The sequence below is a fragment of the Thermobia domestica genome, chromosome 18, assembly GCF_964235325.1.
Source record: "Thermobia domestica chromosome 18, izTheDome1.hap1.1, whole genome shotgun sequence".
In the NCBI taxonomy this organism is placed as follows: Eukaryota; Metazoa; Arthropoda; class Insecta; order Zygentoma; family Lepismatidae; genus Thermobia; species Thermobia domestica.
Window position 1 is genome coordinate 164,311,327 of NC_137471.1, and position 23,038 is coordinate 164,334,364.

A 23,038-nucleotide genomic window follows, 5' to 3' on the forward strand; every position below is an offset into this window, starting at 1 on the left:
AAAATATTTTCTTTTGGTTGAGAAAATATTCCTTGCTGTGTAGGTTGCTAGTACCTTCATATTTCTTTATGCGTTTAAATTTTCTGCTCATATTATCTCTTAATCTACATGCTCTTAAACAAGTAGAAAGAAAGTACGAAATAAATACAAAACTATTTAGAAGCTTGAAAACCGGTTTTATTTGTCTGCAAATTGTGGACTTTTGTGTTGAAAGATAAAAGAGTTGAATTATTTTGTTTTTAAATGTTTATATATACTGTTGGTACACTTTAGAAGTTTATTAGGAAGATACATACGTAATAGATATATACATCAATACAAACTTTCTACATCTAGAATCAAAGCAAGATGAAAGAACACGCGTTGACATTGACAAAATTTGTGAACTCGAAATACATCAAGTTTCTAGAACTCGAAATACATCAAGTTTTTTCATTACAAAGAAATGAAGTTGTTATTTCATTTTATGAAAAAGTTTCTTTCTAAATATTAATGCTGTGCTATGTAATTAGTTATTTTATTTTTAAAAATACTTCACACAGAAAAAAATACGCTACAAGAAATTGATAATTATACTCAAGTACTGTCCAGCAACCAGATTTCTTAATAAATTTTACAGTCACTCACGAAGATACAATATGAAGCTCTGAAAGTCATTTTTAGACAGCTGAGCTTTTGTCCTAAAAATGCACTGATAACGAAAACAAGAACTGCTTCTTTACATATACAAATGTTTTTGTTTGCATGCAAATTTATGATCACAAGCCTGGGAATGTCATTATTTGAAATAATGTATAAATTACATAAATTTGCCAAAATTTACCAAAAGAGGAAAGTGAAATACATCTCACAGATTCATGGATATATCATACCTTTATTCTTCTTAACATTAGATCAAAAATAGCAAAAGCGTCTCTCCTCTGTTACAAGTTTCAATAACAATGTCACATTACTAATATTACTCTTATCTTACTTCACCATCCACTAACGTACCGTATATGCGGCGAAATATTAAAGCCCTAGGCAAATATGTCACATGCATCACATACGTCAATAGAACCAAGGACTACACTTCTGTTTACTTACGCAGCGGAAAAAAAGGTGCTGCAGTTCTCATCCTGAACTTAAACCAAAGTTAGAGATATAAGCTCCCTAAACTTATCGGCAGGTGAAGCATTTTCCATCCGCTAATACTAGTCAAACAAAAACAAATACAAACTGCATGTATATGCATTGATTCATTGAGATTGAAAGCGTTAGAAACAGTTAATTGAAATAAGAAAACGTTATGGATGGACATTATTATTTATTATGGGTTTAATTTGTACTTTATGAAAATTAACGTATTCATTCTGTATTTTATACATACTTTCCCCATGTCAACTTAAAATTCAATGCAGAAATTGACGAAATTTCTCGATCTGCGAAACTGCTTAAGTTGACATGGGGAAAGTCAAACTACAATGCTTCAAATTTCCATATTTTGCGAAAGTTATAAGTTAACGGACAGTTGTAGTTTTTTTTCTTTTAATGAAGCAAGTTCAAAAATGTTCAGTAACATTCAATTGGAAAATAATAGAATGTTATCAAAATCTAAACAAAGATATCAAATAATTATATTCATTCACCTAAAATTGAATACTTTACTTACGCCAGTAACTAAACCTACATAAAATAAACCCTAAGGATAACGACTTTTATTAGATAATCACTAGTGAATTCTATCAATTCAAATCAAGAAAATAAACTTAAGATAATATGCCGAAAGGAAACTTAATATGGTATTGATTGATATAGCTTAAGAAAAACTATCAAACTTTCACTAAACATAAATTTTACGAGTTGAGTTTGATTGTCAATGTTTGCATATTGCATTGTAAGCGTTTGTAACGTTTTTTTAATTTAAAATTTAATTCACCAGTGCAACTTGTGCCAACCTATTGCAGTTTGCAAGCGAGAGTTTTTAGATTTTTGTTCAAAAATATTAATATATCTGCATTTTCAGGGAGAAGTCTAGATCTACTGGCAGTAACGATATTACCAGCAAGTGCAAATACTCGTTCAGATTCGACTGAAGTTGCTGGAATCACCGTGAATCTTTTAGCAAGACATGCTAATTTTTGAAGCCGATGTTCGTTAAGTTTCCACCATTCAAGGCTGTTGCCACTTTGCGAAAGACACTGATCTGATTTATAAAGAGTAAGCTCATCTGTTACATTAGGACTTTTTGAACACGATGGAAATATTCCAAGCAAATAGTCTAATGCTGATGACCCACCAGACGATTGCTGTGATAAATCATCTTCTGATCCTACAGATTCTACGAGCATATCATCAACCAATCTATGGATCTTTGTTTGCATTTTAAAATTCAGAAATGTCACTGTTTGTGATTCTTGTGTGTCACTGCGTGACACCACTGCGTGGTAGCGATTTGTGTTCATGCAAAACAAAATGTGCGTACATCAGCACAATACAAAACTGAAAAAAGCTATTTATTAATGCTTCTTTTCATTACCGCAAACTAAACGCAAATATTACGTTGTGTCGAGCTCGAAAACCGCTAGTGAATGAGGGCTCAGAGCGCTTGAAAAAATTGATTTACACAATAATTTTGTACTCGGAGTCCAGGAAATGAACACCAATAGGCCTACATACATTTCAATTTCTTACTGGTAAATAGTTATCCGGACTTTCGGTATCCAGTTCTCAAACAAGCCAAAAAGTTCGATATAGTAGATTAATTCAACGACGGTACTAAGAAAGAGCTGTTTCAAAGAAACAGTACACAGTAATTTTTGAAAAGGCGGTAGATGAGCCTCCATAGGAATGCCTCCGTCTGTCTTTATTCGTGAAGACAATAAATCAAGCAATTTTTGTACTAGTATTACCATTTCTTCTATCTACTACATAATATTACGCAACTCTATCATACAGGGCATAGTGTTTAATTTCAGTATTCTCCCCAATAAATTGATCACTTATGACTATAAATATCTATATATTAAAATGCTAGGTTTATATGTTTGTGGGCAAAGAAAAGTTTATATGTTTGTCTCCAATCCTTTTGACAATGAGATCTCGAAAACCGCAAGTGCTAGAATCGTGCCATTTTTGCTGGTCGATTCCAAATTTTGTGTAGATTGGCCCAGTTCTAATTGGATATTTAAAAAACGTGGCCATTATTTCTTTAATACATTTTTTAGGGTACACTGGAACTGTTGACATTTTAAAAAATAACACATTCTATAAGTTATACACTCCAACACAACATGTTTGTATACAGTGGTTGTATATTTCTCAGGCGTTTGTTTCATGATCAATTGATAATGAAAATCGAAGAAAACTATTTCTCGAGTGATGGAGAATCTTTAACATTTAGAATGTTTTGCTAATGAACACCATATATCAGTGGCATTGTAATAAATTGTGTATGTAATGTATTTGCTTATTACATACTGCATGCAAGAAGAAAGAAAGCACTGATCATACATGAATTAGAAATTCCAACCAGCTTGCAAACGGTGCGAGATATTGAAAAAAATAATCGTAAAAATCTCTCCTTTGTGGTACCCCTTGCCGATTTTTATCAAGACGTCTTTCATTTATTGTGTCTATAAGGGGACATGTAGAGATGTTGTGAGGAATGACAAGGAGATTCATGCTCATATGTGAATGATGCGCTGTGTAGAGAGTGCAGGTTAAGCTAGTCTAATTAAAATAAATCCAGGTTCTGAAAATCTATCGATAATAAGGAAAGTAATTGTATTCGAAACAACTAGAGATTTACAGAAGAGTGAATATTGAATCGAAGGAAAAACATGTTTTTAAGCGTAACTAATAATAATAATAATAATAATAATAATAATAATAATAAAGTACCGTTATAACAAAAATCCCAACTGGGTTTTGATGAAAGTTCAAACTGGATTTAAGTAGAAGCTCAAAGGTAGTTCTTGATGAAAACGGAAGCCAATTTTGATTGAAAAGTAAGCCGATTTGAAGATCTAAGACATATGTAGATTCTCAAGGAACCAATACCGGATTCGGTGAACATCGCAATGGTTTTAGTAAAAACTAAAACTCAAAACTGTTCTGGAAAATACATAAAACTATCTGTGGAAAGGAAATGGGTTCCGGAGAACAACGAAAAAATTTCTAGTCAGAAATAGAACCAGTTTTGGAAAAACTGATACAGGTTTTGATGAAAAACTGAACCAGCTTTGAAGAAAACCGAAATCGGTTTCAGTACAAAAATCGTACCGGTTTTTGAAGAATACAAGAACCGGTTTTGGAGAAAACCGAAACCGGTTTCGATGAAAACCGAACCGAAAATGAAGAAAACCTAAACCGGTTTCGGCCAAACGAAACCGGTTTTTCGAAGAAAACCGAAACTGGGTTCTGAAGAAGACCGATACCGTTTTTTAAAACCGAAACCGGTTTTTGGAGAAAACCGGTTTCGGTGAAAAGTTTTTTTAAAATTTTGAAAAAAGGTTTAGGTTTTTCTTGGAAACCGGAAACAGAAAAACCGGTTTCTGCGCCTACCACTAGTATATACTGTATGTGTGTGTCGTCTTTTTAAGCGTATGAGTAATTGTATGTTTATCTGTTTATGTATATAATTATTTATTTCTGTGTATTTATATATATTTATAATATTATTTAATTATTTATGCCAATTATTTGTTAGTTTAGATTAGTTGTGCTAGGATCGTCCTTTTGATGTGTGTGTGTAATTTACAACAGATAGGAAGCCTCGGTATAGGGAAAAACGAATTAGAATACTTGAAGTGGATTGGCTGCTGCCAGGAGCCAATCAGAAGCAAGATATCTCAGCTCTTGTGTGTATATAAGACTGCACGTTTTTCATGTATCACATAGTGTCTGATGAAGCCAAAATGTTAGTTGACGAAACTGTAACACGTATGTAATATTTTGTTTTGCTCAGCAAATATTTTGTTTGTGTTTAAGTATATATAAAGCAAAGCTTCTACTTATGGAAAATATTACAGGTGTAAGGATAAAATAGTATTGTAACGCCGCTAGTGGCGCATCGAGCCGGAAGCTTCATATCGTGTGGAATGAGTTGATAGCCGGTAAATTTGCAATTAAGTTTGGGAGTGAGATGCGTTTTACTGATAAGTAATGTGTCAAATTGTTCCTCGTGTAATAACTAACTAACTAACTAACTAACTCCATGGCCTATGGAACCCGGAGGTTCAGTGCCGCGTTCACAAAAGCTCTCCACCGACTTCTATCCTTAGCCAACTGCATCCAGCTTCCACTTTGTATTCCTATCTCTGCGAGATCCATCTCAATATTGTCCTCCCATCTGCGCCTAGGTCTTCCTAATGGTCGTTTTCCTATGGGTCTACCAGTCAAGACTTTGAAAGCGTTTCCACTTTCTTCCATTCTAGCTACATGACCTGCCCACCTAAGCCTCCTAGACTTGACGACCCTAACAATGTTGGGTAAACCGTATAAACTATGTAGTTCCTCGTTATGAAGCTTCCGCCATTCCCCATTCTCGTTCCTCTTGGGTCCGAATATTCTTCTCAGGACCCTGTTCTCAAATACTTTCAGTCTATGTTCTTCCCTCAGAGTAAGCGACCATGTTTCACAACCATACAGAACAACAGGCATGATTATCGTTTTATATATTTTAAGCTTCAAATTTCTCGACAGAATTCGCGACGACAAGAGATTTTGAACCGAATAGTAACACGAATTCCCTGCTTTTAGTCGACATATAATTTCTTCGTGAATATGATTTTCGTCTGTTAATATTGATCCTAAATATTTGAAAGTATCTACTTTATCAAAAAATTTATCATTTAATATTTTAACGCCTCCACAATTTGCCGTATTACGGTCCCGACGCACTTCCATGTATTTAGTTTTCTCTGCATTTACTTCTAAACCCATGTCCCTGCAAGCGTTTAATAAGATCTCTGCATTTATTTCTACTGTTCTCCTATCATCCCCTATTAAATTTACATCATCATCATATGCCATAACCTGGTGAACACCGTTCAACTCTAGGCCCTGGTTGCTATCTTTGATTTTCCTTATGGCGTATTCCAGCACAATGTTAAATAATAATGGCGACAACGCATCTCCTTGTTTCAGGCCATTTTCGACGTGGAATCTCGTGGATAAAAATTTTCCTACCCGGACTTTACTTTGGGATTCACTTAAACATATCTTAGTTAATCTAATTAGCTTTCTCGGTATTCCAAGTTCTGTAAGAACGTTGTATAATGTTTCTCTCCTAACCGAGTCGTAATCCTTTCTAAAATCAATAAACAGCTAATGTACCGGGGTATTGTATTCCCACTTCTTTTCGAGTATTTGGCGAATGGTAAATATTTGGTCGATAGTTGATCGATTTCGTCTAAATCCGCACTGATAATCTCCAATAATTTCATCTGCGTATGGGGTCAATCTTGCTAACAGAATATTTGAAAGGATTTTATAGGATGTTGACAGAAGAGAAATGCCTCGATAATTATTACAGTCAGTTTTGTCGCCTTTGTTGTGAATTGGAACAATGATTGATTCTTTCCACTCTTGTGGCAATTCTTCCTTGTTCCAGATAAGGAGAACGAGTTTGTGTATCTTGTTCCACAATTTTTCGCCTCCAGCTAAAATTAACTCAGCCGGAATTTCATCTACACCCGGAGATTTGTGTTTCTTCAATTTCTTTATAGCGGCTTCCACTTCTATTCGATTGTGTTCTGGAATATACGGTTCTGCGGTGTGTATCTCCTTTTCTCCACGCACATTAGTTTTTGGCTGCGTGTTCAGCAAATCGTCAAGGAAATCTTTCCATCTATTTAAGAGGCTATCCGTATCGGTGAGAACTGTTCCGTCAGATTTCTTTAATATATAAGCACGAGGTTGATAGCCTTTCTTAAATTCGCTGATCCCCTTATACATGTCCCGAATATTTTTATTTTTACTATTATCTTCAAGTTCCTTAATTTTAGCTTTCAAAAAATCCCGTTTCTTTGTTCTAAAGGTTTTGGAAGTTTCCCGCCTGATATCTGCGAAATTTTGTGTAGTTGTTTCATTCGGATTTTGTAGCCACCGTAATTTCCTGTTTTCTCTTCTCTGCTAGTTTAATGCATTCTTGGTCGAACCATGGTTTGTTCCTACGTATTTCCGCGTGTCCCAATTTTTCTATTGCTGAATTTTTAATACTATCTCTAATTTCAATCCAAGTATCCTCAACACTAGTGCATTCCGAGTCTTCTAAAACCGCGAATCTATTCGAAACTTCAATCTGGTATTCCTCTCTTACCTGGCTCTCTTCTAATTTCTTTAAATTAAATCTCTCCGTTTTCGGACATTGAATATTAACTTTATTCAACGATAATCTCTCCCGTATTATCGCTACTACCAGGTAGTGATCAGTGTCACAATCAGCCCCTCTAAACGACCGGACGTCAATTATGCTAGATTGTCTTCTTCTATCTACTAAAACGTGATCAATTTGATTATGTGTTTTCCCGTCTGGTGATGTCCAAGTGTATTTATGAACGTCGCGATGTGGGAATTTTGTACTCTTCACGATTAGGTTTTTGGATGTTGCAAAGTTCACGAGTCTAACACCGTTGTCATTACTTTCCTTATGCAAACTTTCGTTCCCTATAATCGGTTTGAAAATATCCTCTCGTCCTACCTTCGCATTGAAATCCCCTAATAGAATCTTCATATGGTATCGCGGGAGGTGGTCAAATATCCGTTCCACTTCTTCGTAAAAACTATCTTTTATATCGTCACCCTTATCTTCAGTTGGAGCATGTACATTTAAAACAATAATATCACACCACCATCCCTTAAGAGTAATAAAAGAAAGTCTGTCAGTAACAAATTCAACCCGTTTAATTGCTGGTAATATTCGTTTGTGAACGAAAAACCCTGTTCCTAACTGGTGATTTTTATTTCCTTCCCCGTAAAAGAACGTAAAATTTCCGGAATTCTCAGATCCATTTCCTTCCCACCTAACTTCCTGAATTCCTACTAAGTCCATCCTGTATTTCTCTAACTCATTCGTTACAGATTTTAACGCGCCTGCCCTATAAAGACTTCTAATATTCCATGTTCCAAATCTCATGTCCATTTTCTTTTGCTGATGTCGTGCCAAGTTATCAGTCCTTATCCGAGGCTTTTGTGAATGTTTCTGAACAAGTACCTTTTTTTACAGGATGAGGATGTTAGCCTTACCCAAACCCCCAAGCTGGAGGACCACTCCTAGTCGTCTATCCGCGACTGCTTATTCAGTATATTCGCAGCTAACCTCTATATCTAGAGGCCTTCTCCTCGATCCGCAACCTGAGGACGCGCCATTCCGTGGTGACAGTTGTTAAAATAGGAGTTTATGAGGTAAGTACAAGAGAATGTTGAGAAATAGAAATAAAAGTCATAGTCAAATAACTAGATACATAATCACTATGAAGTTAAATAGTTGTTTCGGGTGGAGATACATGAAAGTGCACGTACGAACCACTGTAAGTGTCATGAAAATCGAGGTGAAGAATGTTGCGAGCTGCGTGCTGAACGTGTTTTAATATTAATGGTTGTGCAAAAGACGAACGTTTTGAAGAGTGTGGGTGACAAATGCTAATAGTTTATGCATATAAAGAAACTGATTAGTCTTTCGAAGTCTCACCTTTTCGATTTTGAACATAATGAGTCAATAGTGGTACTACAAGTTTCGGCCTGAATTCTTCTGGAGCAAGCCGAGACTTGCACTTGTAGCTGTATCTCGGAGGCGGGAATTGATACCAAGTGTTGCAGATTGGAACTTGTTGCAGATTCGGACAGTTTTCATAAGAAAAGGAAAAGTGTGCACCTCTTTGTAGGATTACAGGTTCATAGGTTGCACCTGTTAGTAGGATGTAATTTGTTTTCTTGACAGCGTTTACCTGGGAGAGGAATTGGTCGTAATGAGCAAGATTGTTCAAATCGGCATCTCTTCTTGAAAATTAAGATTTGTTTATGCAAAAAGTCGTTGATAGTATCCTGTGATGTTCTCAGAATTCGAACTATGTACGTTGGTCCCTGATTGTTCCGAATACGGATGTGATGAGAACAGGATAAGAGTGAAAATGATCATAATGATGATTAAAAATTATACTACTTGTGTACTCCAGCCAAATTACGCTCGTGAAAACTCTCAATTTCTTGCAACCTGTTGCCTGTTAATGAATTAGCATCACTGTGCGCCCACATGAGTGCAATAAATAGAGTCTAGACTTGGCAGCTACGCCTCACTACATGTGCGCCAGCTGAGAAAGTATGTGAATGCACTACGTTTTACCGGCAAATCGAAGTGGCTAGCAACCTATGAGAAGGTTACGCCCTCTATAACGTGAGTGATGGAAAAGAATTTATTTACAAAGTGTAAGTGGAGATCTGTGCTCTATCGAAATTTTACAATTATACGGTATAAAAACTAACAAAAAATCAAAAAGAAAAAGAAAAATGGGCGTATGGAACTTTGATCCTTAGCATTATAATGTAAGTAAATATATATAACAGAACTTAATATAGACAGATTGATTCAATATAAATACAATACAATTAGAGAAAATAAAAAATGTGTAAAGGGATAACGAGGACGGAGAATGAGGGGAGGTGCGAAGCAGAAGTTAACACATGTGTATTGTTAATCAGACAAATGAATGTGTCTTTTGCGTAGGGTCATCTCTATGTGATGATGGGAACCGGAGAAGCCAAACTGCGCAGAAAGTGATTACTGTGCAGGATAGGATGGATGAAAAAGTGGAAGATGCTAATGAATAACATAATCAGATATAACCTTCAGCCCCAGATTAGCCCCAACTCGTAACTTTTTTGAATTATTTGTAAACAACTGCAACTACAGTTTTCTTAATTTGTATGTTAGTAACTTTGGGTGAGACACTTGTCGGTTTGCGGGGAAGATGTGGATTTCGTATTGATATGCCTAAAAGACCTCCAAAATGTGGAATTAAAATTTTTATTCTTGTTGGTGAAACATTATACTACAAACAAATATAGAAGTGTATGTGAGGACACAACCAGAAGGCCCGTTCCTGATAGATAACAAACCTGAAGAAGTAGTGAAGAGATTGTGTCAACAGATTCATGGTTCATCTTGCAAAGAGACCTTTCTACAATAATCGGTTTACAAGCTGCAATTTGGTTAAATAAATGGAATGAGACAGTAAGTTAACTATTATAGGGACAATTCGTAAAAACAAGAGAGTTGCCCCCGCGTTTGTGAATGCGAAACGGAGGAAAGAATACAGTAGTGTATTTGGTTTTCATTAGAACTGCACCATTGGTTCCTATGCATCTAAGAAAAATCTGTGTTTAGTGCTGATCTCAAGTATGCACAATGACGTCAAATTAGATGAGAGTATCAGAGATAACAGGAAGCCAGATATCGTCACATTTTACAACGATACTAAAGGTGAGGTGGACATAGTAGACCAGATACCTACTGAATATGACGAAGAAAGAAATACTACACGATGGCAAATAACGTGATTTTATCACTTCTAAAATGTAGAACCGACTAATAGTAATGTTATACGTTTATACACATAGATATTTTGCCAAAAGTGCTGTAAGTTGATTTGCCTAAGTCACGCAAAAATGATGTGTGGAGACTGCTGCAGAATTGAAACGTGAATATACCACTATTAGGAGAAATCCTGGTTTACTTCTTTCTAGTTAATAAATATTTTATTTTCAGTACCGGTATCTAAGCAATAAAAGTCACATAATTATCGAACTTCATTTTAACAAGAAAGGTATTACCTCAATAAAATTCTATAGTTTCGCTTAAAGCGTATCCACTGCCTGGTGTTTGTATTTAATATTGTAAATATAATACAAATTTAAATCCTAGTTCACATCTTATCAGACAAAAATGTTCCTGTGTCCAAGAGACAAAATGTTACCATTCATAAAAATGTTTTTCACCTTACCACTATAAGGTTAAGAACAATGAATCTCATATGGGTAAAGTGTACTGGCAGAGCGTAAACATTAGGGACAAGGAGTATGCTGATAGCGATTTGGTTGGGGTCTAAAGTGAGGTAGTATATATTGCATGAATAAAAGGGTGCTGAGTTTAGAAGCGTTTGTTGATATAGGTGATATTTACTTTTTCGATATATTACTGTAAAACGGACAAGTTTTTCATTGGTATAGCTCCAGAGTGGGACTACGTAACCGGACAATGAAAGGTACGTGGAAAACTTTTCGTTAGAAGGTCAACAGTTTTTTTATAGATTTTGAATAATGAAGTTATCCACACTGTAAATCTGTATGTTGTTTGGCAGTAACAAATCTTTGTATGTACTTAGGATCGTCTATGCATAAAATACAGAAAGACGGCATCAAACCGCAGAAAAGTTAAAGTTCGAGGAAAAATATTTGTGCTATCTCTATGCTTTATCATTTCCATTGTGAACCCAGTAGTAAGTCTACGGCTAGAGTCTGCGTTTGAAGTTGGAGATGCAGTGAAATATCGTTATCATTTATTGGTAGAGAACACTCAATTAAAATAATTTACAATGTTCAACTCAGATAGCAAGAAATGAGTAAGAGTGACTTGGACAACGTAATCCCACGCTAGAGAAGTGTGCCAAATCTTACGTTTTATATTCTGCGTTTAATGTGGTGATGTACAGTAGAATGCTGCTCAAAAGTGCAGTGAACAGAAAACCACCTTTAAACTATACTACAAAAACGTACAAAGTGTAACAAACAATTTTACAGACTGTGCCGTAAATATGGCTGTTTAGTGGTGAGCGAAACATGTCTGAAAATATCAATAAGGAACAGTGGAATGTCGTTTCTCAACCAATTCTCTACATAGAAATAAGACCGCAAGACCATAGAGGCGGATTGTTTGTAGTACTAAAACAAATGGGGCAGCAGAGCACAGAATGATCTCGTACGTGAGTGTGAAACTATTTGAGCAGAGGTAAGTCTGTCCAAAAACAGTCTTCGTGGGGTGTTTCTGCAGACCATATAGGAACAGTGCTCAAAGTTAACTTGAAAGATGCCACGAACATTTCCAGATGTTGTGAGAAGGTGACAAAATTGCTCATTTTGGTGACTATAACTTGAGCTTAGTTATGGATCTACAATAAACATGGGATAACGTCAGACACACATGACATCCCTCTGTCGACTATTCTAATCAAGCATCAATTTGGGATAGTACAATTTTCATAGCACGCGTAAAAATAACAGCGTAGATTATTTCATCTCTATTCCTCCAACAGAATTCTACATCTCATATAAACTCTCCGCACGTGTGAGATTTTTTTCCTTTGTGGATTATCATTTACTTTGCAATATGTGAACCTTGAGTAAACGCCTTGCTAAGATCTTTGCATCTCTTTGGTGATTGTCGTATGTTCAACTGCATTTCAAGCTTTGAACGTAGACTATATCGTCCTCTACACCTGTCACGTGTGAGGTTTTGATCCTGTGTGGCTCAGCACGTATGAACGTTGAATAAATTCTATTCCAGGATTTTTGCAAGGTGAGATTTTGCTACTGTATGGATTCACATGTGTGTAGCCAATTTCGAACGTAGATTCTCCACACTCTTGGCATGTGTGATGTTTTACTCCTGCGCGGGTTAACATTTCTCTAGCCAAACATCAACGTTTATCAAATGACATACCACACTCAGGGCATATTAATGCATATTAACATGTGTAGCCAGAGTTGAACTTCGATTAAACTTCTAACCATCCTCTTAGCATACGTGACCTCTTTTTCCTGTATGGATTATCATGTGTGTAACCAAACTTAACGATATTTAAATTCGCCATCACACTCGTAGCATGTGTGATACTTTTTCCTCTGAGGATTAACATGTGTGCAGCCTAACTGGAACCTCGATTAGCCATTAATGACTGGAACCTCGACAACCAAATACGAACGACGAGTAAATGCCGTACCTCACTTTTGGCACGTGTGAGGTTTTCCTCCTGTGCGGACGAACATGTATGTGGCCAAAGTCGAACGTCGAATAAATGCCTCATTACACTCTTAGCACGTGTGAGGTTTTTCTCCTTTGTGGATTATCATGTGTGTAGCCAAATTTGAACGTCGATAAAATGCCTTACCACACTCTTGGCACGTGTGAGTTCTTTCTCCTGTGTGGGTTAACATGTGTCTAGCCAAATGTGAACGATGAGTAATAACCTTACCACACTTTTGGCACGTGTGAGGTTTTTCTCCTGTGTGCAGCCAAAGTCGAACGATAATTAAATGACTTACCACACTCTTGGCACATGTGAGGTTTTTTTCCTGTGTGGATTAACATGTGTTTATTTAAAGTTGAACGTTCAGTAAATGCCTTACCACACTCTTGGCACATGTGACGTTTTTCTCCTGTGTGGATTAACATGTGTGTAGCCAAATGGGAACGTTGAGTAAATGCCTTACCACACTCTTGGCACGTGTGAGGTTTTTCTCCTGTGTGAATTAACGTGTGTTTAACCAAACTTGAACGATCAGTAAATGCCTTACCACACTCTTGGCACGTGTGAGGTTTTTCTCCGGTGTGGATTAACATGTGTGTAGCCAAAGTCGAACGACGATTAAATGCCTTACCACACTGTTGGCATATGTAATTTTTTTCTCCTGTGTGGGTTAACATGTGTGTAGCCAGATTTGGACGTCGCTTGAATACTTGACCACATTCTTGGCATTTGTAAACTTTTTCTCCTGTGTGGATTAACATGTGTCTAGCTAAAGACGAACGTTGATTAAATGCCTTATCACACTCTTTGCACGTGTGAGGTGTTTCTCCTGTGTGGATTAACATGTGTGTAGCCAAATTTGAACGATAAGTAAATGCCTTACCACACTCTTGGCACATGTGAGGTTTATCTCCTGTGTGGATTAACATGTGTCTAGCCAAAGTCGAACGTTGATTAAATGCCTTATCACACTCTCGGCACGGGTGAGGTTTTTCTCCTGTGTGGATTAATATGTGTGTAGCCAAAGTTGAACGTTGTTTAAATGCCTTTCCACACTCTTGGCACGTGTGAGGTTTTCCACTTGTATGAAGCACCATGTGGGTAGCCAAACTTGAACATACTCTAAATTCCTTTCTACATACTCCACATATGTGAGATTTTGCACCTGAATGCACAAACTCACCACTTGACATAGTTGAACTTCGACTAGAGCGTTTAAAACTATTTTGGTACGTATGATGCTTTTCACTTTCCTGTGTCACCATATTTGCTGTCAAACGTGATCGATGAAATCCTTTGCCAAACTGCGTCGAAGTATCAGATTCCTCATAAGAATCAGAAATGGTCTTATTTAATGTAGTAAATGTATTCCCGTCTCCGTGGAAAGCAAATATGTTATCGCGCCTGAAACAAATTCAAGAAACAATGAAATGTAAATGGACATAATGATTAAGTAGCAAGAAAACATGTAATCATTCGCTATATTACATGTTTTATTCCATTAAATATTGTAGAAATATGAAATGGAGTACCATATCACTATAGTCTCAAAATAAGTTGCTGTAGTTTGTTTCACTATATCAAATTAAACTATCATTTATACCGTGGCGGACATAAGTCTATGACCAGGTATTGTCGGCTGTCTTGACACAAATGCACACTATGAGATTTTAATCTGTCTTATCTGTAGTTTCATCTGGAGAAAAAACCAACTTGCGATCCAAAGGTTTAAGAACAACTCAACGTATTAATAGAAACTGTTCCGAAGATAATTCACTTATATCATCATAAGAGGAACACGAAAGACGTTTTGAAAAAAATTAAAAAATTACATACAACTTTCCAATCTGAGGCAGAGAAACTTAGAGTAACAAGACTAAAGACGAATCATTTACAGCGTTGTGATCGTGGTTCAGTGGTCTGGGGGCTTGACCAGTAATCTCGAGGTTCTTCGATCAAACACACGTTAAGCATTTTTTTCCCTTTAGGAATTTTGATGGAAATAGATCGGCGATAACACAGGCTTCATTACATTCAAATATTTGAATACTTGTTTGTTTCAGCACTTGAACTATCAAATTTTCAGGAGTAATGCTAATAATATTATCAATTATCTCGAAGAATATTTAAAACTTAAAAACTTATTATCGCTCAGGTCGTACCATTACAAGCAGAAACGTGATATTAGGCAAAAAAAAAGTTTCGGTTTTGTGTAATGTTGCGCATGAAAAGACGAATTTCTCATCTCGATTCTAAAACAAACCAAACAAAATCGGGATGAAACATTTTAATTCGAGACGGGACAAGGTTAATTCACACTATAGTCATGCTTTGGAGATGAGAATCGAGACGAGACCCAAACTATCGTAAACATTTCTCATCTTATCTCGATTCTAGGAATAGTGTATGCCACTCTTTAAGCAACAATTGCTCTGTAGACTGAATCTTATACATCATTTTGATAAGATTTCAGAGCTCACTGAATTATGGTCTGTGTATATATTTTTGTAGCAAAGCTTTTTTAATTGCATCTGCAAACTTCACAAGTTAGTTTATGACAAGCTTTATTTTTCAATTATATTCAGTTCTTTTTTCCTGAAAACGTACAGTACAATATATTCTACACGAAATATTAGCGGAAATCTGTCGTTTAAATTTGAGTAGCTTTAGAGGTGTCTAATGATGGTACGGAACCCCTTTCCCGAAATCCCTTCGACATCTTCTGTAGCTTAGCCAGCATAACCATTACTTAAAAACAACTGTAATTACGGCTCTTGTGAGTTCAGAATCCCTACTTTCTACACCAAAATTACCTCGAAACTTTCCGTTATAACATTTAACTTTCCTTTAGAACATTTAGCTAGTTGAAGGGAAACTTTCCGTTATAACATGTAGCTAGTTGTAGGAACGTATCGAGAGGGTATGTGCTGTTGGTGCTGACACTTCTCTCCAATCCCGACTATTTTGTAACTTATGGCTTACGCTACGGGTTATTTTACAGGCTTTAATACAATGTGTCCTCATACGGAATTTGTTACCTATACTATTATTATTACTGAATATTTGAGACCTCAATATTACGTCTCACTGCCGTAGCAAAGCTGGGATAAATGCAATAAACAAGTGACAAATCTTGGGAAAAACACGAAAATCAATGTGAAGGTTACGATTATATTTACAAGAATCTAACAACTACCAAAAAACACGATTTCAACCACATGGCGACCGTTTTCCGGATTAAATTATAGCAGTCTTCTTACAACTGCTTTTACAATACCATTAGTTATACAGATTACGTGTTGAGTTTGGATCTGATTAGCCTAGTGTCGACAGTCAATTTCTATCAGATCCTCGGCGAACACAATTAATTAAAAATAAAGCAGAGTGATAGATAGAAACAAGAACTGAGTAATGTAGATTTTTCATGTAAGTTAAGTAAATATGTTTTGACCTTGAGAGCAACGGAGAGATTAATGTAGCTCATAAAAATTTTTCTTGTTGATTTTTAATTCTATGTAGATGTGAGTGGATAGCAAACAGCTGATTGAGTATACACACATACATACATGTTTTACACTATGCACCTTCATGTGCATTTATGAATACGAGTAAATGTTTTAATACTAATACACAATAACACACTGAGCAAGGCTATGTGATAATATGTAAAAAGAAAACAGTATCACGTGACAGTTTTGTCACAGTAACTGTGCAAACAAACAGAGAACATATAGAGAATGTTTCTGAAAGCAGGAATTAGGACGTACAGGAAAAGAGGAAGAAGAATAATTAAACTAGTCAGAAGAAAAAAGAGAAAAGCAATAGCGAACAAAGATCAAGGGGAGTAGTATATAGAGTAGGGTGCGAGGAGTGTAACAAAATTTTCATAGGAGAAAAGAAAAAAATATAAAAAAAAGGATTAAGCAGCACCAGGATGTTATAAGACTGAAAATGGACAACAATGCGATATACAAGCATCAGAAAGAAACAAACCACAGGATAGGGTGGGAAGGAGCAGAGGTCACAGAAGTAGAGAACAGGACTTTGGTGAGAAAATGGAAGGAAGCCAGAGAGATTATGAAAGCAGGACGCAAGGTGAACTGGAATGCAAGATTCTCGATAAATAAGGAGTGAGAGAAGATTCTGCTTAAAGAAGAAGGAATAAAAAGGAAGAAGAAAGAAAGAGAAACAAAATAACAAGGATAATAAGGATAATTAGAGGACAGGACGCATCCAGCGGAAAAAAGTAAACCTCTAATTGGACACGTGTGCAGCTAAAAAGTGAAAGTGAAAACCAGACAAGTGTTATTTTTTAAAGAAGGGGCGGAACCTAATTAAAATTGACCTCCGGACAGTATATATAAGTGATGACCAACTCCCAGCAACCAGAAGGAGTGGAAGTCTGATGAAGACAGAGTTATTGTGTAGAAACTGTCACGTGATACTGTTTTTCAAATATTATCACACGGCCTTGCTGAATGTGTTATTGTGTATTTGTACACAATGGAATCAAAGCCTGATAGAATAGTTATAGAAACTATTTTATATATGGTACTAGTTTATATCTGTGTTAATTTTTATTGAAGCACTTCGCAAAATGAAACCTGAGTTGTAAAAACAAGGATTGGTTGTTAATGGTCGTAATATCAAAATTCTTAGTGTTTCACGTTTTAAGTGCATGTTTCTTATTTTCGTATTAAACTCGGATACTTATATTTTTGTACTTTGAATTAGTTGCTCGTATCTCATATCAATATGGAGGCTAGTGTTTTAGAACAATTTCGAGCAATGTTGACAGAGAAATTAGAGAAACAATTAGAAACCATTGCTCAAAAATGGTAATGAATATTGGATGCCTAGGACAAAAAATACATGAATCAGTAGGTGAACTTCAAAAGCCTGTAACAGAAACGATTTGGGAGCGTAGGAAAGAGCGAATATAATGCCAAAGCAGACAGCTTACGTATTAATATCAACGTAACCAACAACTCCTTAACTGAAGTACTCTCTGAATTAGTTAACGCGGCCAATGATGTTGATTCAGTAACTGCTGAGTTTAAAAAAAGTGTAGCGGAATGAAAGAAAGGTCTCACTGTGTTCTATGAATACATGCGAACGGCACAGATTTAGTGTAGGCAAACCAACAAAATAAAAGAGTGCAAGGCGGAAAAGAAACCATCTTGAATTCGAGCCAGCCCAAGTTGTGAAAGATATGTGCCAAATAAACCAGAAAGTCGATTACAGTCAGGAAAAGGAAATATGCAGTGTAGAGATAGCAAGAAAGAAGAATCGTTACGCGTACCTGTAAAAAATTGTTTCTAATGTAATTGTTTTGCCGGCAACGGATACCGATGTTTCACACATAATAAGCGGTAGCGTTCTGGTTGCGCTTATCCGCCCTCTCGAAAAAGCCAGGGAAGGCTTGAGAGTTCAATTGATGATTTTGTGTGATAACGAAGTTACAGTGTTGTCGCTTTTGTGTCGCAGGCAAATGGTTTTGCGCGAATTAACAAATTCGTATTTGTCTTTGTAACAGTGTATGTCTAAAGTAAGTTGCATTTTAGTGCTGCAAATCCATTCCGACTTTATCAGCTTTGAATATTGTAGAAGGAAACGACTTCAAATTCACAATAGACCCACCAAGCGAATTCTTTTTTACGTAGTGAAGGTCTCGTAGATAATACATCGGTCGGAAATGTTTACCGTAAACAAGCGTAACACTTCCAATAAAGCACACGCAGTCGAAAGTATATTTCCGTTATAGAACCAAAATGTAACACCAAAGTTAAGAAGAAAAATAAGATGGCCAATGATACCCAGTTGAGTTTTCGTAATACATTATTAACGTAAACTCGATTTCGAGGAGCATAATCAGTAGAATTAAAATGAGCAGACGTGATCATATCAGTACATCAGATGCAACATTTATTAATTTTCAGTTGCCGAAATGTTTGAATTTTCAAGCTGGTACTTCACTATTGCGAAATTGTAAAAAGCGAAAGTTTAAGTGTAGTGCTACACAAAATGTAGACATGTTGATTGCTCATGATGAAAACAATGTGCGTCGACCTCCACGTACAGCGTATTCTCAGCACGCACAACCACACATTAGGCGTGCAGAAGGAAATATGTTGAGAATAAAAGGAAAGTGCCTTGGTAAGCGTAATTCGGAACGCACTAAACTCGGTCAAAGACGAACTACATGCAAATTAAAGTCGAGGTGTAGGCGAGGTTATTTCGAGTCAAACATGCTGAAGAAGTATACATCGACTCCGAAGAGCACTAAAAACCTTAAGCGAAAACACGTACGAACATTGTATAGTAAACTACATGGCAAAACATAGTAATAGTAAGCGCAAACCTAAAAAGAAATTTATGGCAGGTATCGCAATGCAGCGTAAATCCAAACGTCGCAAAGGAAGGCGTGTCATTACGTGGAAGTTTAGTAAATACGCTGTAAAAAGGAGAAAAGTTCCGAAATTAAACAAACTAACTGGAAAAGTACACGTAACCGTGCTAAATTTCAGCTTACAAGCGTAACCGGCACAGATGGAAAATTAAAATCTTAGCACAAAAAAAGCGTGAACTCCACCCCAACTCGGGTTAAACCCCGGAAGAGATGAGAGATCAGAAATACCGAATTTGAACTTTTAAACTTTTAGATTATGAAAAAAAGGATTACTGTTTATTTATTTGATTATTTCCCCGAATTTCGAAGGTTAATTTTCAGAAACAAAGTGTGTGCCCACCGCCACTGACGCACCAGTCCAAGAAACCATCAATATCGCCTTACAATTAGGTACGTTTATTTAGATGTCATATTTTATGGTTTCCTTACAGCATTTGGAGATGAAAGATGAATGTTGAAAGGAGAGGAAAGACAGCATTGGAAATTTTAATTGATTTAGAACGCGTTTTCCGACTTTGAAATTGTAATAATACCGCACCACTTTTGAAAAGTATGGCTATCCCGTTTTAAATGCGGACTTTCAGTATCGAGTTCTTATTAGGATGTTTAAGTTTTGTATTTTTTTTCAGGTTTTTCCAGTTTTGGGATCCATACTTCATAATAAAATTTTTTATCAAATTTTGCTTGAGTTTTTAATCATTCTCCTTTATGTTTATATTAACATTAACCGTCCCCATACAATCAAGCATTTAGAGACATGTTAGGCAATTAGATAAATTACGAACATAATTAGAGAAGTACTAGTAATAACTACAATTAATCATAAAGTTAAAATTTTGGGTAATTAAAAAAATGTGCTCTTCAGATAGTGAAGTTTTTCATCTGATGTTGTGATTGCATAATGAGAAAATATGCGAAATTTGTAATGTAAAATCAAGTCGCCGTCAAAATACTGTAAGTTAAACACAATTTAGTATAATATTGAAAGTAATTGACAATAACCTTGAGTTTGATAAAGTTTCTCGTTGATTTGTTCGTCGTTCGATATATACATGCCGTCTACTATGAAAAGTCAATGTGCATTCAATGTGACTAATGATAGCTGAAGTTAATTGACTTCAGGGAAAGCGATATTATAAGTTAAGAAGAGTTGAAAATTAAAATATAGTTCATCCCCTAGGGACATCCCTACTTTCGTTATAAAATTAAAGTGATGAAACCAGTTCGACGCTAATGTGCAGATTTGGCAATTGACTAAAATTTCAAAATTTTGTTCTAATTTTTAATGTTTGGCATAATTAGAGAAGATTTTGATATAATAATTAGTTTTGATTTGGATTTATAGAAAATAATTAGAGTTTTATTTTTCTTTTAGAGAAAGTAAATTAAATGTTATTCTTTTTGATATTTGAAAATAACTCTTGTATTCTTGTGCCGGGAATCATAAACCGATCTCGAGAAAAAGAAAAAGGGAAGCCCGTTTACGATTCCACGTTACCCTTTACTACGATAAACACCGGATACTATGATGTATCGATAGTACGGAGTGCCTACGTCAGTTACGTAGTATATGGTAAAATTAAGGATTATGTTATGAGAACATATTAAGATTGCTACGTACGAGTAGGCTCTGAAGAACAATAATGTTTAATGAACAAGTTAATATTACTGTTATCTTGTGTTTCACTATTGTGACAAATGCTCTCGGATGTGGCTTTGTTCTCGATAAAGATAAGTGCAATTGCTAGTAAGCCACACATAAGTATTAGCTAGCGCTCTTTAAAAGGTTACATTTGTAAACCTACCAATTTTGTAGGTACGAGCGAGCCTGAAGTAATACTAATGATTAAAAAATTGATGAATTGAAATGTGAGGCTGTAGCATTAAATCTCCTCCCAGGGTGTATTTCTTGTCGTCCTCTTCATTATATTTATTTTCTTAAAATGCCTCTTCAAGGCCTGAATGTTGACAGCCCAATTGAGGTTCGGAAATTAACCCTAATTTGTCACGACTTGAATACCGAAGGCATGCAACTAGGGTGGTATGTAAGGTCTTAGGGTAGAAGCGATTCATTCGAATCATGAGGGACCCTGCAAGCTTCAACTGTAAGAGGTTGTCAGCACTGTTGGTTTTAGGATCCAATTTATTAATCTGTAATTTTAATGAATGACCTACAACCTGTGTTGGCAAATAATTACGCACAGAATGGTGCTCCGTATGGCATAACCGCCGTTTTACTAATTTATTTGTATTTAAATGTTCAAACGGTTATTAGTTACGTTGTATAATGCAAGTTACAATATATAATATAGCGAAACTGACTTAACATTGACGGAAATTCTTTTAAAATTTGGCGGTCCTTACAGCGACTGTTTTTCACGCCACTACAACAACAAAGCCTCCCTGTAATTAGAACTGATGCTGACCCCAACTTAACACCAAAATAAAGTTACATGTTTTATCGTACAGTGTAGTTGAAACTTCGTGTATACAGTTCATAGTTTAACCGACGGAGGACTGTGAAACTCTCTTCATATTTTGGCGAAGTAATGCCCGATTAGCAAAGTAACCGCTTGTCAAGTTAGCTAGTAACCATTGTAAGCGAACTGAAGTATCAAAATTTAGTGTGGCAAATCATAACACGGAACTATGAAAATGTTTGGGAATGAAGGGATCCATATAATTAAGAAGTTACATCCGTAATGTATTGTGTTACTTTGGAACACAAATATACAAGCAAAGAAAGCATTTCATCATGTTACCTATAAAATACTTAGGAACGTACAAGAACACATTGAACACGTAAGACATGTAAGTCATCCTAAATACAGAATTTTGCGCTATCCTTGTTTACCCACATTCTGCGTAATGCCCTAATCTGCATAGCAATCTTATTTTTACCGGCCATCTAGTACATGCTGATTAGCGTTGTTTTTACAATAATTCATATATTATTAATATGTACGTATACCAAGCCCCTAAAGTGATCCCAAATTGAAAAATGCAAGTCCATACCCTAAAAAAGATTCCTGGGAATGTAAAAAGTCGACTTCCTTGAAAAAATGAGTGCAGTTATGAAATGGATGTTGTATGGACCTCTACAAATAATGAACATCCATTGTTGGTTAAAATATTCTTTATCTTGTATTTTACTTATGTCTTTCGAAGCCAGCCGGAAAAATCAAGCTAGACCCATTTGAGCTAAATCAAAATAAAATCATAAACGTCCATAGTTTATGTTCGAATATAATAGGCTACATTACAGATTTTCATTTGTAAAATTTTAGGATAATTACCATTCTCATTATTTGGTATTTTACATAAGTCTCTATATAAATAAAACAATATCGTCGAGCACCCATATTTTAAATATGTGAAACAATTAGTGAGAAATGTGTAACCAATAATAAAGAAATAATTATTTTATCAAAATATGAACTACATAAGAATTGTATGGATCGTATCAATCTCGTTATTATTTTTATTTGGTAAAGAGCTTGTCAATGTGTGCCATGTCATTTCCAAATTTTAGGCTACTAACTTACGTTCACGATATCTCCCATACCTAAATATTTCTCGTGAAGTATTGCTTTTAACCAATAAAGTTTCCGAAACCATGTAACCG

At 35.8% G+C, this 23,038-nt stretch overlaps 1 protein-coding gene across 2 annotated transcripts in view; it reads right to left on the reverse strand.

The window, feature by feature from the left end:
* Window positions 1–1,705: 1,705 nt before the first annotated feature.
* The window catches only part of LOC145675683 (uncharacterized), a 31,008-nt gene continuing 9,675 nt past the window's right edge, over window positions 1,706–23,038 (reverse strand). For both annotated transcript variants that reach the window (XM_081746276.1, XM_081746275.1), the window contains exon 2: window positions 1,706–14,408. In XM_081746276.1, the coding sequence (XP_081602402.1) occupies window positions 13,226–14,408 (1,183 nt within the window). In that variant the 3' untranslated portion in view covers window positions 1,706–13,225. The remainder of the gene's footprint in view (window positions 14,409–23,038) is intronic.